General features: G+C 40.9%; 1 protein-coding gene across 22 annotated transcripts in view; it reads left to right on the forward strand.

Moving 5' to 3' along the window:
• The window catches only part of TCF4 (transcription factor 4), a gene marked incomplete at its 5' end in the record, with an annotated part of 357,231 nt that overhangs the window by 326,536 nt on the left and 11,177 nt on the right, over positions 1-19,518 (forward strand). For all 22 annotated transcript variants that reach the window (XM_079941979.1, XM_079941981.1, XM_079941978.1 and 19 more), the window contains one exon: positions 295-498. In XM_079941979.1, coding sequence (XP_079798105.1) covers positions 295-498 — 204 coding nt within the window. The remainder of the gene's footprint in view (positions 1-294; positions 499-19,518) is intronic.

Genomic DNA, 19,518 nt, shown 5'->3' on the forward strand with positions numbered 1-19,518 from the left:
TAAATTCTCTTTCAAAGTTATGCAATATAGTGTAGCATGTGTACTAACAATGTCCTGGAAGAATTACTGAATTTGTTCACAAAAAATTACACTATAATTATAGCATTAACAATTTTCACCAGTTTTCTAGGAAGGTCACTATTTATTTTTATTATAATTTTAAGGAAATAAACTTTACTGGAAACATATATTCAGAGACCCAAAGTGTGATTCGTGTCAACTCAGGTTTTATTTCTATAACCTACACACGAATTTCGAACTAAATCAAATTTCACATCATTTATTAACCAACAGCAAAGCCGAATTGAAGATCGTTTAGAAAGACTGGACGATGCTATTCATGTTCTCCGGAATCATGCCGTGGGCCCGTCCACAGCCATGCCTGGTGGTCATGGGGACATGCACGGAATCATTGGACCGGCTCATAATGGAGCAATGGGTGGTCTGGCCTCAGGGTATGGAACCGGTCTTCTTTCTGCCAACAGACATTCACTCATGGTAAGTGACTAAATTTAGGGACTCTAGTTATCTTATAGAATTAGAATTTCTAGTACAAATACTACTGCTGCAGTTTTTTCTTTTGTAAACAGCTTTATTGAGATGTAATTTATTTAACCTACAGTTCACCCCTTTCACTTTTACAATGTACCGTGTTCTACATATATTCTCAGGGTTATGCCATCAGCACCAGAGTCTAATTTTAGAACATTTTTGACCCCTACAAAAAGAAAAGAAATCCACATGCCCGTTAGCAGTCACTCTCCATCCTTCCCTCCCCCTAGCCCCTGGCAACTACTAACCTACTTTCTGTCTCTATAGATTTGCCTAGTCTAGATATTTCCTATAAATGGAATCCCACAGTAGGTGGTGGTCTTTTCTGACTGACTTATTTCACTTAGCATAATGTTTTCAGGGTTTATATGTGTTTTATCATTTATCAGAGCATAATTCTTTTTTTTTTTTTTTGGCCTATTCCCCAAAAGATTCCATTGTATAGCTATACGTTAAATATCCATTCATCAGGTGATGGATATTTGGGTTACTTCCAGTCTTCGGCTATTAGGAATAATGCTCCTGTGAGCATTCATGTACTAGTTTCTGTGTGGACATATGTTTCCATTTCACTTAAGTATAAGCCTAGGAGATCATTGCTGGGTCATTGCTGGTGTGTTCAGATCTTCAGTTTGGGGACTTCAGCTAAAGATCCCAATGTTCATGTTACGTTGCTGGCATTTCACATGTGAATAGGTTGGATTTTTTAAATTATTATTAAATAAGCCACATCAATGTCTTTTGCTTCTGAGTATGCTGTGGGAGGTAGAAATATATGGTGTGTCTGTCTAAATAGATGATGTGGCACCATGTAATTTCAGTATGTCGTAGTTTTACCACTACCTATTTATGAATGTGTTTATTTGAATACTAATTAAGCAGATTTGTCCACATTACAATTGAAATTTCAATTTTGCCGCTTACTTTTGGAAAGGACTTGGTAGTGCATTCTTTCTTGGATGATTACAAAGATTCAGCAAATCCCCCTAACAAAATGTTAAGTGATGACAATGAATGAAGTGACCATATGGGTGGGGAATTTCATATTACTAGTGATTCTGTGTAATTCTGCTCTTTACCAACTCCTGACCAGAGGACACCTTAGTGTCCTGTTTCGTGCCTTACAGGCTCTCCGAAAGTTGCACGTATGAAGGTCTATTTTCCATTATCACTAGAGCATCTCTTACTTAAAGATGATTCCAAAAGGAGAATGCAAAAGAAGTGCAGGTTATTGTGAGGCTCTTTAAGTTCTTTTCTCGTTCAGAAGTATTCTTCTGCCCTCCTTTGCATTTCTCTTAAGAAAAGATTAAGAGTCCCATCCTGAGCGGTATGTTATGGAAACCTGCAACCAATTTGAAACCAAAAATACTGGTTTATAAATAGAAGCAGTGAACTCACTTCTAAAACGTGGAAAGGTATTTTTGAATGCCAAAGCTAAATCTTTTTTTTTTTTTCCTTTTTCGCTTTTCGTAGACTCTATCCTAAAAATTCCTCATTGAGTAAAAATTGTTTGTCTATTCATGGCAGTTGCTAAGAGTTTACAAAAGGAAAATCTAGATTTTAATTTAGCTTGGCCTCAGGTAATGTGCTAAATACGCTTGGGATGCATATAATATGAGATTTCAGTTTGTACAGCTTTTTTTTTAACTACAATGTTTAAACAATACTGCTTTTAATTAAGAAATCTGGCTTTATTAAAAGCCAGATCTGTGACTTACAACCATTTCTGTATATCTGCTCTCAATCAAGAGAAAAATACTTTAATTTCTGTAGCTGTGTTCGTTTTGCATATGTTAAACGGATGCAACGTGCACCCAGGACGTTGCTTCAGAGACAGGTTTTTTTTTTCCATAAATATGTAAAGTTTGCTCTTAAATACCAGATGTAGGTTAAGTGGTTCTTTAAAATAATAAACTATACAGAGATGTTTTCTGGAACCTTTTAGTTGACCTTTGAATTGCCGCCTCTTTGAGTTTGATTCAGAGGTGGGATAGGAGGAAGAGACTAGACTCATCTTTGGAGATGGCAAGTGGGACTGACCCAGATGGAGGGGGAGGGGAGAGAATGAACAGAGCAATAGAAAAGGGGAAATCATCAGCCCATATTACACAGCAACGTCTTTAATTATTTTGGAAGAAACGATGCCGAAGCAATAAAACTGCTAGTTTTGCTGATGAGGAAAAGTGCCCACTCACTCTCCTGAAGACATTTCTAATGCAGTCAAGGGTGACGGCCGAGCCAACCAGATCACAGAGTAACTCCAAAGCCATGGCAGGACAACCTGCTGCCCTTTGAAGCCGACGGAGGCCTAGCAGTCTTTCTCCTTTTTTCTCAAAAACGTTCAGGGCGCCCAGCGCATCTGAGCTCCTCAGCCCGAAACCCCAACGTGTGCACAAGAGATCGGATCCTCATTTCTTGCCTTGCGCAAACTGGTATGACTTTTCAAACAAAAACATCAGAACAAAGGAAATAGTTTTTGAATTTAGTCAGTCTGAAGTTAGCCTTTGACCATTTGATACATTCCACAATAAAAAGGAAGCTGAAGGGGAAGGGAAAAACCCACCCCCCCTTCCTCCCCCCAGCAACAACAAAAAAAATTCAAGGAGGATACTGGTAATGTTTTCCACATTTGAATTTTAATACATGAAACAGGCCATAAAACGTTGGCCAGCTGCAGTAAATAAAGTAGCAGTGGGAGGTACACACTGGAAACGTCGGACCAGTGCTGGTGGGAGTTTCATTCCCAGCTACACACCTTCAGTTGTTGTTCTGGAGTGTAAGCGAGTTGCAGTAACTTAACACCCATCCCAGGGCTGGTTTTGTTTTGAGCCAATCTCCTTTATAACTCTCCTTAATAATTCCTTCTGATTAAAGAACAGATAGCTTTGAATTCTCTTGACCTCCGTCTCTCCTCGTTTCCTCTCTCCCTGCCTTCCAAAATCAAAACGAAATGGCTTGATCACTTGGAAGATGATAGAAGCATTTCTTTCTGCAGCAGCTTGCAATCGTGGTGGGGAGAACCGTGGTTCTGCCTGGGCCATTATGTTATCTCATTTAATTGCTAACATATTGTACTTAGCTTTTGATTCATAAAATGTTTTCCTTGGAGTTCTGAAGTAGGTCTTCAGTGAATGACTAAGTATTAGTATAATGAAAGGGATTTTTTTTTTTTTTCACAGCAGCATGGCTCATAGCACTCGAGCGAATGTTGATTCTTGTGCGCTTTCTAGGTGATACTATTTGTCCTTGCTCCTTCCTGCTCAGAAACCTTCACCGGCTTTCCATTATCTACATATTTCTTAGCCTAGCTTATTAAGCCCATCACTGTCTACCAAAAGCCTTGTGCTTAGCTCTTCCAATGCAGAAACTTTGCCAGCAAGACCAACCTCTGCATATTACCAGCATTTGCGCTGTGCATTCTCACTAGGTACGTCTTTTGCGTCTATCTGGCTTGTCCTGTTCTATCCACTGCTCTTAGCCCATCTCATTCCCACCCATTCTCAAAACTCTCACTCAAATTCTGTCTCTTCCAGGAAGCCTTTCCTTGCCACCTCCACCTGTGAGAGTCTTTTTCTTTTCTACTCTCACAGCGCTATGAATCATACCATTGGCTAGATATTTATTTTACCCACTTAGGCAAAGCTATATATCTTTGGTAGGTCTGACTTTTGTCTTACCAACTAGATTGTCAATTCCTCGAGTACCATGTGTTACATTTTGTTTCCCTCCCAGTAGATAAATTGTCAGTTAAAAGGGAAGAAAGGAAACTCAATATTTTCTGAGTGCCTGACAAGTGGCCAGCCCTTCAGCTAGGAGCTCCATATACCTTATCTCAGGCCATCTTCACAAGAGCCCAGTGAAGATGGTAATGCGTTCCATTTTAGGTGTTGGTCAGATGAGCCTTAGAAGGTTTGAGTGGTCAATATCAAGTCCGGAAGCTAGATTTAAACTCAGGGGACTTTGACTGTGAATTCCATGCTCTGTCTTACCATCATGAGCACTCCTCAGACAGGATCTATAGTTATACCTTTTAAGAGCTAATTTCAGGTGGTTAGAACTCATGATTTTCAAATCTTAACAAATGTTGGTCGACAAGAGAGAAGTTTCTAGGTGTCTTATGGCCAGTTTCCCAAAGCAGCTCCCTACCCACATGGAAAGGTAAAGAACTTTCCTCCAGTATGGTAGTATGCTGGATTAAATCCCACCTTGTCTAAACACTTATTCTTAAATCAACATGTCTGTGCTAAGTGGCAAGAGGTGTGGTGAGTGCTCCTTGCTAGGTGGTTGGAGTAGTTAATTTTAAAACATTAAGTTGTTTTTCTTACCTTAGCCTCCCAGTTTTCTAATGGAATCCAAGCAGAAATTTCGGAATGTGGGAGATTAAAGAAATAGCTGGGGGCTTCCCTGGTGGCGCAGTGGTTGAGAGTCCGCCTGTCGATGCAGGGGATGCAGGTTCGTGCCCCGGTCCGGGAAGATCCCACACACCGTGGAGCGGCTGGGCCCGTGAGCCATGGCCGCTGAGCCTGCGCGTCCGGAGCCTGTGCTCCGCAACGGGAGAGGCCACAACAGTGAGAGGCCCACGTACCGCAAAAATAAAGAAAGAAAGAAATAGCTGTGTTTATTACTCACCTGCTTAGAAACTCTTACCCCCAGATATCATTCCCCTCTGTGCCTCGGATATCAGTTCTTTTTTTTTGGCTGCATTGGGTCTTTTTTGCTGCACATGGGCTTTTCTCTAGGCTACTCTTCGTTGCAGTACGCAGGCTTCTTATTGTGGTGGCTTCTCTTGTTGCGGAGCACAGACTCTAGGCGCGTGGGCTTCAGTAGCTGTGGCACGCGGGCTCAGTAGTTGTGGCTCGCGGGGCTCTAGAGCTCAGGCTCTGTAGCTGTGGTGTGCGGGCTTAGTTGCTCTGCGGCATGTGGGATCTTCCCGGACCAGGGCTCGAACCCGTGTCCCCTGCATTGGCAGGCGATTCTTAACCACTGCGCCACCAGGGAAGCCATCGGATATCAATTTTGATACTAAATCATTACATTTTTGATAAGTTACTGAAATAGCGGTTTTCCAAATATGCCTCTCCATTATTCATGCAGTATTCAGATGAGCCCTGAAAAAAAGTCTTTCAGGTCACCTCACTCCTCTTTTAACAGAACAAGAATGAAACTCACATCAAAAATATTGGGTTGGTTTGGGCTTCCCTGGTGGCGCAGTGGTTGAGAGTCCGCCTGCCGATGCAGGGGACACAGGTTCGTGCCCCGGTCCGGGAAGATCCCACATGCCGCGGAGCGGCTGGGCCCGTGAGCCATGGCCGCTGAGCCTGCACGTCCGGAGCCTGTGCTCCGCAACGGGAAAGGCCACAGCAGTGAGAGGCCCGCGTACCGCAAAAAAAAAAGTAAAAATATTGGGTTGGCCAAAAACTTCATTCGGGTTTTCTATACTGTCTCATGGACAAACTGGAACAAACTTTTTGGCCAACCCGATACCTTCATGTGATTCTGTTCCTGCTTTTTTTTTTTTTTTTTTTTTTTGCGGTACGCAGGCCTCTCACTGTTGTGGCCTCTCCCCTTGCGGAGCACAGGCTCCGGACACTCAGGCTCAGCGGCCATGGCTCACGGGCCCAGCCACTCCGCGGCATGTGGGATCTTCCCAGAGCAGGGCACGAACCCGTGTCCCCTGCATCGGCAGGCGGACTCTCAACCACTGCGCCACCAGGGAAGCCCTATTCCTGCTCTTGATTACTCGTCAGTAGAGTCAGCAATGGTGGGATCATTTTAGCTGAAAAGCTTCTATACTATTAATATATAATATTAGTGTGGTTCCCAGAGCCTTTTTGCTTAAAGCCCATCTATTCATTTCAAAAACATTTACCAAGTCATTACCAAATGCTGAGCGCTATGCTAAGTTGTGGTTTCTGCTCTCAAGGGGTTCACAGTCTCGTAGGATACGGTATATATTTTTTAAAAAATTGCTGCGGCAGTGTGGTAAGACTCATAGGAGAGCAGGGCCCAGCTCTGGTATCTGGGAGGGAAGGATCAGATTGTCACTTGGTAGGAGTAGTGGTCTCCTAACGATCTAGTTGCCCTAGATGACCTAGGGGTGGAGGAGCCCTGTGAAACACACCACCCACACCTGTTCTCCACAGCATCACCTGAGGCCTCTTACTAGACTCCTAGGTGACATGTGGCACACGTTTTAGAAACCACTGGTATAAGCCAGTCTTAGCCCACTTTCCCTCTTTTCAGTATCATTTTTAGTGTGACTTTGGATTACAAAGAATTCATTAGAAGGTCAGTCATTAGGTGAAGAAGCACCTTTTTATTTCAGTGACACTAAATATAGGAGAGCTTTGACCACTTAGATTTCAGAGGATAAACAAATGAGTTCTGCTTTTATAGTTCTTAGGAATTAGGACCATTGAATTTTAGATGCTGAAAGCACCGCAGAAGTCATTCAGCCCGTTGCTTTTATTTTACTGCTGAGGACTGAGGCCCAGAAGGGGGAAGTGACCCAGGTATGGATACTCTCTGGTTAATGGCCGAGCTAGGATTAGAAACCAGACAAGCCAGCAACGAGACCAGCACTCTTTGTACTAAATATTACACTGCCGCAACAAATTTCCTCTCTCACCCGACGCCATAGCAATTTCAAAACTGTGGCTGGTATTACTCGTGTTCTGTTAACTGATGAAACCCAAGAGAACTCTTTAGTTGCCCCTTGGCTCTCTGCACCCTGTTGCTATTTAGTTCTGCCAATCTGATTTGGCCCCAGGAGAGAGTAGTGGGCCGTGATGTGATACTTTGAGTAGCATTTACTGGTATGTTGTAATGCAAGTAACAGAAGTCAGAAAACTCTGTTTCTACGTGGCCGTCTTCAACAAAGGTGTGAACCACAGGGGTTAGTCATCCTCAGTCTTGTTCCTCTTGGGTTTTCAGGGATTCTGATTCCATAAATTTCTGTGTATGTTTGAGCACCTGCTTCATTTCTAAGCAATTATTAGCATATAATCTCAGAGACCCTTAGAAGGCATCTCCTTCCAAATCCCTCTACGAATTCGCTGCCAGGCAGTGAACAAGCCTCTATTAGCCTCCTTCCTCCAAGGCTACGTACTCTAAATGACCACAAATCCCATTTCCATCAGACTTTAGAAGATTCTTCCTTAGGTCCAGCCCAAATGTATTTCCCTGTGAAGTTTTCATTTTTCTGCCCATTGGAGTTACCCCTAAGTCAACTCAACAAATACTTGAGAAACTTGAAGACAGTCTACTCGTTTTTTTTTTTTACCTCTAGGGTATACATCTGTATCTTCAAATATTTATCCTAAAAAAAAAAAGTTTTGACTTTATAACTTTCCAGTGCATTCTTCCAAGTTTAAAAAGAATACTCCCCCACTGCTCGCCCAGGACCATTTAGTGTGAATCTCAAACTGAATACAGTGCTCAAGGAATCATTAGCACAGACTAGGGTGGATCTGTCACAAAACCCATTGAATACATTGTGTCTTCATTAAAGGCCACCTAACAGCATCCTACTGGCAGTATTTGATGACATCATCATTCTACTGACAAACACTGAACTTGAAATCAGCTGAAATCCATCAGCCACATGTCCGTCAACTGTCCTTGTGCACTATTTGTTGTATCAGTGAATTTCATACCGTTTCCGGTGTCAGGGTCTCCTTTAAATCCTCATTCAGTCACATATTCTGCAGCTCTGTTGTTGGCAAATTTGTCACCAAACGCCAGGTGTGCAGCATTCCCGTGAACGAGGTTTATACAGAAAGACTTGTTCTTGGTGGAACTAGACTGAGTTGAGAGGTCATCGCCTGTGTTTCAGAGCATTTCGGAACTGTCTTTTAAATAGCCTGTTACGGAATTTCACCCAAGATCTTAGTCATCAACATCATCTTTCTATAGCTTCTACATTGGGTTTTGTTTTTCTTTAATGAGGATATTTGCCTGTCTCTAGTGTTCTACCATCTCTCCTACTCTCCACAATTATCAAAAATTTCTGAAACTGATTAGCAACCTCAATTGAAAGGTTTTATCTATATCCAAGTTGTACTTTATTTTAAGAAAACCTGGGCGGAAAAGGCAGAAAGGGAAAATAACTTGAAGAAACTCCCTTCATTTAAAAAACTTCTGCCGGCTTCTTTGAGATATTATTGACATCTAACATATGTCAGTGTAAGGTGTACAATGCAACGATTTGATACATGTATATTTTACAAAATGTTTACTCCAGTAAGGTTAGTTAACACCTCCATCCCCTCACATAATTGGGTTTTTTTCTTTCAAATATACAATACAGTGTTGTTAATTAATGTCATCATGCTGTACATTAGATTCCCAGGGCTTATCTATTTTATAAGTGGAAGTTTCTCGCCTTTGACCAACATCCCCCTATTTCCCCCAGCCCCCAGCAACCACCATTCTACTCTCTCATTTCTTTGAGTTCATTTTTTTAGATTCTGCATATAACTGAGACATACAGTATTTGTCTTTCTCTGTCTGACTTAGAGAAGTTCTCTTGACCATGGGTTAGTTACGACAGTTTTAGAATCCTTGAGGTCAACATTGATATTTCAGCATCCGTTTAAACAAAAGTCAAGAGGTTTTGAATCCAGCCATAGCAGGGAGACCATTTACTCTCCATTAACAAGCTCTAAGACAAGTGGTTCGGCATGATGTGTGCCCAGATCCCACAGCGCTAGGTCTAAATTAGGTATATCCCCTTTTTCTTCCCCCAATACCCATTTTACTTGAATTCAGGCCCCGTGACCTAGAAATGAGACAGTCAGTCTGCACTGGACCGTCAAACCCAAAGGACTCCCTTTCTCCTTGCTTCTAGGACAAGCCAAGCCTAGTTCCTTAATCTTTCCCCTGTGGTTAGCACCCTGGTGTCATGAACCTTAAATACATAAAACCCAACGGTTGTCTCCTCTGCTTTTAAAATATAAAAACACATTTAAAACAGACTCTGTTACCTCAACACATTTTGACTTTGCTTTCTTCTTAAATAACAGAGGAAAAAGCAGGTAGACGCTTTCAGTAGCACAGTTACATTTTGTTGGGGACAAAGACACAGTGCTAAACAGTCCGTAAGTTAGAGAAGACACGACCTGTACATTTTTAAAAGGTAATATTACCCTCATTTTCTCAGGAAAGCAGATTTTCTGAAGGGAAGAATCTGTATTGTAGAGGTTAGAAATTACACAGATGTTTCTTCACTCGTTCTCTATTGTCTGTGCTTCAGGTCCTTGGAGGATACATACATGTGTAAGAGAAAGTCTCTGAACCCACAGGCCTTTGGCTCTGGGGGGATGATAACACAAGTATGTGCCTAACTAACTATCACGCAGGGTGGAATGATTAAGTGACCCGAGAGGTGAGTCGGAGAAGGACGAACATTGGCCAGCCTTCGGGATGGCTAGGAAAGTTTCCCGGAGGAGAGGTCATTGAGCTCATATTAGAGTCTGCGTTGGATTTCAATAGAGACAAGGCTAGAAAAGGCATTACAGAGCCATAGAATAAACATGATCCAAAAAAATACGCAGAAAAGCAAGGATCTTAAGTGCCCAGGTGGAAGCAGGGAAATGACCCGATGATGCGGTATGCCAGGCAGGGCTGCCTTGGGCCGGGAGCCCCTCCTCCGAGCACGGCAGCTCCGACAACTGGCTCGCATCCTTCACAGGAGAGTCGACAGGAAGAGTGAATTTTCATGTATATTTTTTACATCCAAATTAAATTAACTCATGGAATTTTCCACCCTTAGGAATTAAAGTAGCAGCTCATGAAGTAATTCAGTTATGTCATTCATACCAAAACAGAAAATACTGGAGCAACTTGGCACCGTTTAAAAGCCAAGACTAGACCTTGGCTATTTTATATTTTTTTCAAAACCTGTAGGTGTTGTGTTCTGTTAACTTTTACTGGGGCTGTAATTTTTTTTTTTTAAATCAAAAGTATCTTCATTGCTTAGAAAACAGAAGTGCAAAATGGATTTGAAATAAGAAGAGGGTTTAGGCAAAGCACCTTTAGGAGTGCATACCTAAAAAAAAAACACAGAAGTGTTAACGTCGAATTTCTGAAATGCGGGGAGTCTACCTAATTGGTTGACATTCACAGCTGTGCATAATTATAGCTTCCTCTAGGTCCATAAGTCAACTTAGAACTCTAAAATTGAGTTTAACCAAAAGATCTGTCCAATATTAGTTAAATGACGTCTTTTGAGGAAACATTGTCCTGATACAATAGCCACATTCATTTTCAAGCAGTTAATTGGACGTATTGTCAAAAACCACAGTGTTGAGTTTCCACATTTTAATTTCACATTTGCCTGCTCCCCAGCTTCTGCACAGGGATGGGTCTCGTTCGGAGCTGAAAGTGTGTGAAAGTTATTGGAGAATGGTAGTCTCTGGGTAATGTTTCTGTGAGCCGCCCAAAAATTTTCCCCCTGCAGTCTAGATGGGAAACAGCTGGTTTTTGTTTAAAAAGCTGTTTTGCGAAATGTCTGAATCTTGAGGTGTAGAACTGAGGTCACCAGTAAAAGCAGGTGCTTAGGGACAAGTGAGAAAGAGTCTGGGGCCCGGCTGGCCCTGTCATCTTCTGCAGGGTACTTCCTATTAGAGGAAAAAGTATTGAAGTTGGCTCCTTTATTTAGGACGCAAACAGATAAACTAATCGCATTAGTGATGCTATTAGAAATTGAGCATCTTTGAACATGGCCAGCCCTTGAGTGAATAATTTGCTCCCTCTGAAATGGCTGTCTCCCTCCCAAGGCTTCAAATACAAAGGTCCAAGGCTTTAACTTCCTTTAGGTATTATAAGTGCTTGAATTTCCTCTTTAAATACACCCACAGTAAAAGAACTATGATTTCAAATAAGTAGTCCCAGAACTGAGTACGTCCTCCAAGTTCATGGAGGCAATCTCGGGGAAAGGCAGAAAAGGAACCCAAATTGGCAGAACCAGGACAAGGCAGTTTTGAAAAAGGCCAAGTACAAAACATGTGGAATCACTAAAGTCCAGTGCATGTCAGATATCCACCAGCCTGAAGATGAAAGGAAACGACCTCCTCCCCTGGGAGCTGGGGGTTATTAGCAGCTGTTTATCCAGTCGGGAATAGAGATTAACATTGTAATTTTTTTTTTTAAAGAACTAGAAGAAAATTTGTTTGAGAAGTTGGCTCTTCATATCAAGTCACTGTGCATTGCCAAAAAAAACTTCCTTTCTCAGAACTCATGTACTAGGGTTGAGCAATGTTATGATTCTCTGAGAAACTCGGGATTACCAAAAAGCCCATCTCCATAAAATAGAACAGAAAAAGACAGAGACGTGAATGGACGGCTGCCACTGACACGTTCCCTTGAACTGTGCACCGTAAAACTACCTGTTTGGTCTGGTACCTGTCCTCCGGCCTGCCTCTACATGGGGGGTGTTCTCCCCGTCCCACACCCCAACTTCATCTTTGCTGCTCTGAGGCCTATGCAAATGGGTTTTGCACATGCCTACTGCTTGTAAATGCCTTTTCATGACATACTGGGGAAGCTGCTTAGTACTCTGTGGAGCTTTATTCTCAAAAAAAAAAAAAAAACCACAAAGAGTTGGATATTGGTATTTTCCCCTGATTTAATGCTACTCTTAATGTCATTTTCTTTTATTAAATCCTTTCTTTTGCTTTTGATCTTATTTATAGCAGAGCCACTGGTCATATGGAAACTATTATTGTATAGCTGGGAGATGAAAGACTTCATTGCAGTTAAATAAGAGTGAATCATTTGGGCCAATAATACACACACACAGTGAGGTACCATTTGTATCCAAAATGCCCTATGTTGTTCACTTTGTAACAAAGCCATTGAGGTTTATAAAGGGCTTTACAAAAGTCTGCTTTTTGTCCAAAATGTGTTGTCTGACGGTATGAAAACGCGTTGATGTGCAGTCGTTAGCTGCTGCTTCATATATATATATATATGTATAATCTAAATATTGACACTTCTTGTTGTAAAAATAGGAACTTTTATTTAAAGTTGAGATGTTAATTAATGTCAAATATCAGTTTTTAAAAATATATATATATTTAGATAATCTATATCAAAATTCTACCCATCATTCAAACCCTATCTAAAATGCCACCTTCTTGAAGTAGTCTCTGGTTTCTCCATCTGATATGATTTCACCCATCCTTTAAAACCCTACATGACCTTATACTCCTTTATGACATTCATCTTATTTTGCCCTATATAGTAATTATATTAATTCGTCTTTAAGATGTAAGAGGTTGTAAAGGAATACACACATCTATCTTTTATTATTTTTTCCTGCAGTGGCTTGCATATAATAGGCATTCCTAAGGCATTCGTTGAATAAATGAAATGTTTATTTTTTGATAGAAACATGCTAAACCTGTATTCGACAGTACCGAAAGCTTTTAGATTTCAGTTAGTCTCACGAGATATATGCCAATGGTGTCATCATTTCCAGTTTAGGAAGTAACTAATTGCACCTTGTGATATTACAGCCCTGTACAAGGAGCCAGTGCTTGCCCTTGGGATAATTACATTTCAAGACAAGTATAGGCTTGGGACTTCCCTGGTGGTCCAGTGGTTAAGACTCCGCGCTTCCACTGCAGGGGGCACGGGTTTGATCCATGGTCAGGGAACTAAGATCCTGCATGCCACGTGGCACGGCCAAAAAAAAAAGACAAGTATAGGCTTTGTGAATAGCAGCAAAACAAAATCATTGATGCGTATGCCCTGCCCCGTTAGACAGTGGCCTGGAGCGTGTTTTAAGGGTGGTATCCATAATGAACCATCAGGGGAGAGCCCTGTCCAGATCCAGCAAGATGATGAGTGTTCTGGAGACCCAGACAGTCTAGGAGGAATGAGAGTATGGGGGTCTGTGGGACTAATGAAAGAGAAGTGTTCAGGGGTCATGGGGAGGAAACCAGCCCTGGGGGACAGAAGAGGAAGGGCTTAGCTCAAGCCTTAGGGATGTGGGAGTGAAGGCAGCAGATGAGGGGCCACAAGTAGGTAACTGAATATTGAGATGAAGGAATTTAAGAATAGGAGGGTACAAGCATGGTCCTCTGGTGTCCAGGTGAAGGACCCAGAAGCATAAGGTATTGATCTTAGACTTAATCCGTAGAACAATGAAAAGCCATGCTGGAAACTTGATATCCAAGAGACCAAGTGATACGCAGAGGATATAGCATTTACAAGCTGAGTATTTTGGAAGTGATGGGAAAGAAATGTTTTATTAGTTCAGGCAAGCTTCTTCACACTTCCATTGCCTTTCCGAATATGTTAAAATCAGCGGATGTTAATTGGATAATAGAAAAAGCATTTAAAAAATAAAGGCCTGATTGTTTCCCCATTATAGGTCATTAGAGAGTATTGAGTAGAGTTCCCTGTGCTATACAGTAGGTTCTTATTAGTTGTCTATTTTATATATAGTAGTGTGTATATATCAACCCCAATCTCCCAATTTATCCACCCCCCCTTTCCCCCTCGGTAACCATGTTTGTTTTCCACATCTGTGACTCTACAAAAGAGTGGATATATGTATATGTATAACTGATTCACTTTGCTGTACAGCAAAGAAACTAACACAACATTGTAAATCAACTATACCCCAATAAAAATTAATTAAAAAAATTTAAAACTAAAGCCAGCTAGGTAAGGATGAATCCCTAGTGACGGACTTCCTGGGCTGGCTACAGAGCACTTTGTGTGCCAGTCGGCCTCACACCGGTGTGTTTACACCGGGGGGACCCGAAATTCCAAGTACACATCAAGTGTCCAGTTGTCTTTTCCTTCACACTAGACAAAAGAAGCTGCTTACAAGTAATTGCAAAAGTGCACCATAATCTCTGTGCTACATGGGCTTGGTTCACTAGGCATGGATTAACTTTAGTTCCCTCCAGCCTACTTACTAACTTGCTACCCCGGGGAAGGAAGGGATGGAATGGACTGCTAACCACCCACCGAGGTCCCCGCTTGGTGGGCTGCATCCAGTTCTGGTTTCCTGTGTAGGAAAATGATGTAGAGAATTGGGGGTGGAGGGTGGGTATGCAGAGGAGAGAAATGAAACAGTTTCACTAGATGGAACTTATGAGTTAAGAAAAAAAAATATAAAAAGATGAACTGAAATCAGGTAACGGCCGTTTGCATCTCTCAAACTAGATCGCAGAATCATTCATCTTTAACCATTTTGGTGGACATCAGGGGAGTTTCAGCCTAGCTGATCCCATGACACTGCCAAGGTCAGGGTCATTTAGATTGTGTTTAAATCCTCTCGAAAGTAATTTTATCATCTGGGGAATAAGCATTAAATACATTTCCAAGAATTGCCCAGTAAGGAATTACCTTACTTCAGGCAAAGCCTAAGTGAAGCTGTGAAATTTCTGGGGGAAAAAAACAGGTGTTTTTAAGAAAATGAGGAGGCCTTCTCCCAATAAACATTTTAAGAATCGAAATCCAAACTAAAGAATTCAATCCAGATCTGACTTTAGTGAAAAGTCCTTTTAATGGTTTAATCACATGAATTTTTTTAAATGGTCTGATAATTTTTTTAAAACTGAGGAGTATGGAAATTATATTCGTGGTTGAAGGGTGTCCCAGATGTCAGGGCTTTTTCTCACGAAAGCGTTGGTTATCAGAGCCTAGTCTCATTTTCTACAGAATTTGGTGCCTCCAATATTGTTCCTCACAGTGTCTACACTGCTATTTCATGAACTTCCGAGTCCCCATCTGTGAGCTATTAAAGAAAGTTTGCAGGACCACTTCCCACTTCTTTAAAAGATGCACCTTTTGGACTCAATGGTATTTTTTGCACATTTGAGAAAACGTTTGCTTTCCTCTAATATGACACAGACAGATCTGGCAAGATAATTGAAACTGAAATCTAGCACTCTATGACTGTCATGTATAATTGATATTTCATGGGGAGATTACAGTTCAGACACCAAAACTGTTTTCTCTGTCAATGGGTGTCCAATTACAATAAAAAGAACCAGCCCATCAGCTTTTTTTTTTTTTTTATGATTATGGCAAAACAAGAGAAAGAAGAGAGAAAAGTAAAAGTTACCAGGACTTTTTTCTTTGCCCCATTTTCTTGTTGTTATTTTTCTTCTTTCTAAAAAACACCTCTGTCAAAAGGAAGATTTTGAACCTCGTGCCATTAATTACAAACTTTCGTTTTGAGCTAAATGTTTCTAACAGCATTTCTGGTTTTGTGTCATTTTCGCAGGTCTAGAAATTGATGACAAGTTTCCTAAAGTTTCCATCCTACACTCTTTTAGAAGGATTATGGTAGAGGAGAAAGAACTGAGGTCTGAAAGCCTGTTTTGAAGCAGTTATCTCTGGAGATAACATTAACGAGGATTGAATAACTGCCAAATGAAATTTAATACATTTTCCCATCCATGAAATAGGCCTCTTAAATACAACAGAATAATTACTTTCACAATACTCCCTGGAAACAAAGAGAGCAGAAACATTGAATGCCTTTTTTGTTTGTGGTGTTTGTTTTTAGCTTGAGGACCAGGATAAGGACATTTACCAGGATGCTCTCTTCCTATCGGCACATAACAACATCCTTGCCAGCAGCCACCTAATTTGAAACTGCATATCTTTTTTTTTTTTTTTTTTTTTGTGGTACAGGGGCCTCTCACCGTTGTGGCCTCTCCCGTTGCGGAGCACAGGCTCCGGACGCGCAGGCTCAGCGGCCATGGCTCACGGGCCCAGCCGCTCCGCGGCACGTGGGATCCTCCCGGACCGGGGCACGAACCCGTGTCCCCTGCATCGGCAGGTGGACTCTCAACCACTGCGCCACCAGGGAAGCCCTGCATATCTTTTAAATCTGTTTATGTTGGAGGAGTCGTGGCAAATATTGAATTTTGTAATTTAGTTAGACATCTTGGGCTTGGCCTGAGTTGGTGGACCATGATGTTTTTCCCCCTATGATAAGGAAAACTAAAATGATTTTTATATCTGCATCTATGTATGCGTACACACACACACACACACACACACATAAACACACTGTTTTAAAATGAAAACTCCAGGAAGTAACCCCATTTGTCCCTAAACTCTGCTCCCCTCCCCTATGTGTGTGTGCTTGTGTGTGTATATATATATATATATATAAAATATATGCCCAATCAAGTTGTTCAATGTTGTTATAAGTTTTCTGAGTTCAAAATCTGTTTTAGTCCTCTAACCAGATGTTCTCTAAGTCACTTAACCATTTCAGCCTTTGCTTTCTTCTTTGTAAAATGAGAAGTTTGTCCTAACTGGTATCCAGGTCTCCCCAGACCCTTCCCTTAAAGTCTATATACTGTGATTGAAAAGTGTTCTTAATATATCAATTCTTTCCTCAGAAAGTAAGATTATTTAAAATGATATGGTGCTTATGTGATTCAAAAGAGGTAGTACACTTCTAAAAGTATTTAGCAATTCCCAGTGATAAAGTCACACTGGAGAATTTAAATAGCTGTGTCAGAATTTGAATATTCCTTGTCCTAAGATACAATGAAACTTAGATATCTGCACATAAGAGCCATGATTTATGGGGGCCCGAGGAAGGGGCAGCCATGTTTGGACCACATGATCTTGCCTACCCCTCTTCTTTTATAGCTCATTGGACCAGGGGCGAGGACACCTGATCCCAGGCTAGCCCATTCAGTGGGTGGCCTGTGTCTGCTTCAAAATGATGAGCTGGACCATCTGGTGATCTTGGCATTCTGAACTCAGAAATTCTAAGACAGAGAGTTAGGAGCAGATTCAGAACCTGAAAGGATGTACTGGGAACTCCTGTGAAGTGTCCAGGCCATAGTTCTGAGTGGGCAGAAGCCAGAGAGAGACAGAGGTACCAACAGAAGAAGGAGAGAGGCTGGAACAGCTCCAGAGACACAAGGGGTGGCCTTAGGTCCCGAGAGTTCTCCAGGCCCAAAACGTAGATCACAGAAATCTTCCTGTTAAATCTCCTTTTACCTGAGCCAGCTGGAATGAGTCTCTGGTCCTTCCTATTGAAACCAGCACACTAAATTGATCGCTCCACGAGAATCCCACCAAGAATCGCTTATAAGCTCCATGAGGGCAGGGGCCACTTCTAAATTATTCAGCACCCTGTCCCCAGTACCTGTCAGAGTGACAAGCATGGGCTAGATTAGGAAATATTTGTTGAATTAATAAGTGTACTCTTGGATCAGTCAACTGATAATTATTGAATAATTTTTAGATTTTAGTTCTTCTACTTTTAGCATAGATATATCTAAAACCATATTGTATGTGGCTATAAGATGACTGTATTCTTAAAGACTGCAAAAAAAGTTTACAATCAATATTGATAAAGCTAAGCTTTCATAGGCTGCCTTTTAACTTTATTGCTTATCTAGATGAAAAGGTTTATGAAAATAGGGCTTTAATGAAGTTTGGATTTTCTGGGTGCCATCCTTAGAATTGATTTGTAGGTTAAAGGAATCTGCTTTTTTTCTGGTTACACTATTATTATATTTGTAAGTGGACAAATCCTGACCCTCATATATACAGAAGGCAGTATTGGTTTCTCCGTCTATTTCTGAGTTATTCTGTTGATGGGTTTGTGCTGGCCATTCACTGTGGTGTTTTTCCTTGTCTCTTATGTGACCAGAAATAATGTTTCTGAGGGAGAAGTAAATAGGGTTAGGAAATGCTGTCTGTGGTCAAGGAAACACGTAAAGCAAAGCTAATTCTTCAGATCGGGATACTATTCCACAGCCACAGGCAATGGAATTGATCCTGGAGAATCAAGCTAATTAGATGGGTCCATGGATGTGGACCTATCATTAGTCATTCATTTGACCTGGAATATACATAGTTTACAAGGGAGACCTTCGAATGTCAAGGATAATATTGTTTCCAACTTCCTTTATGGAAAATGATGTATTATTTGAGATGATCTATAGAAAATAAAGTTAGCTAACATGCGTGACTAAAAGCCGAAAACCTAGTTGGAACAACTATCAAACATGCTTATAGATCATTTAACATTTTACTGTCATTCTGCAGGAGAAAGATTTAAAATCAAATGGATATAAACAAAATAGAGACAGAGTGCAAAGGGATTGTAAGTGAAAGTAGCTTGAGTTCTAAGGTTTCTTGAACTATGTAGACTCTTATTTTTATGTAGTATGCAAGTATTTTCAGCTGGAACACCTAACAATATCAATAATTATTGTGTACCTTTGTGTACTAGCTGTCATGCATACTACTACTCCTTGCAATAAACCTGGAACTTACTCTCTGTAACTGCCAATGTTATTTTCTCTGTTTTGGATTTGAGCAACTTACCCATGATTATACTTATACAGCAAACAAAGACCAGTTACAGTTATAATCTACATATTAATTCTCATTACTGTATAATTTTCACTCAGTTGCACTGCCTTTCACTTACAGTTGAAGGAAAGAAAATAGAAAGGTTATTGGTTGTAGGTTCTTCTATCCTCTTTTAAAAGCTAAACGTGTCTAGAAGGGAAAAAAAAAGAAATTTCAAGATTAATAACTGAATATATTTTAATTCAAAAGCAAAATATTAACCTTGAATTGCATCGTAGCTGCCCACAAAGAAGGCTTGAGGGTTTTAATAGGATGACTCTAAAATAGGAGGAGAGTACGAGAATCTCTGCTGTGCTCAAATCCGTGGTTACCTTCAGTGATTCCAACTTAGAATCATCCTTTGTGGAAAGAAATGAAATCCATTGGGAATGCCAGTAACTGAATCAACACTTGGGTAATTATTTAGGTTAACATTGATGGACAGTCTTAAAGAGCTACCATTTGATCAGGGGCTGTAAAAGTCATGCTTGCAAGTGGACATCTCAGATTGAAAGGATAATCACTGACTGAATCAGTCTTCTAAACGCACAGATACAAAAATGGAAAACAGCTACCACTCTTTGGTCTGGAAGGAAAATAAAAACAATA

Source organism: Stenella coeruleoalba (genome assembly GCF_951394435.1).
Source record: "Stenella coeruleoalba genome assembly, chromosome: 14".
Taxonomy (NCBI): domain Eukaryota; kingdom Metazoa; phylum Chordata; class Mammalia; order Artiodactyla; family Delphinidae; genus Stenella; species Stenella coeruleoalba.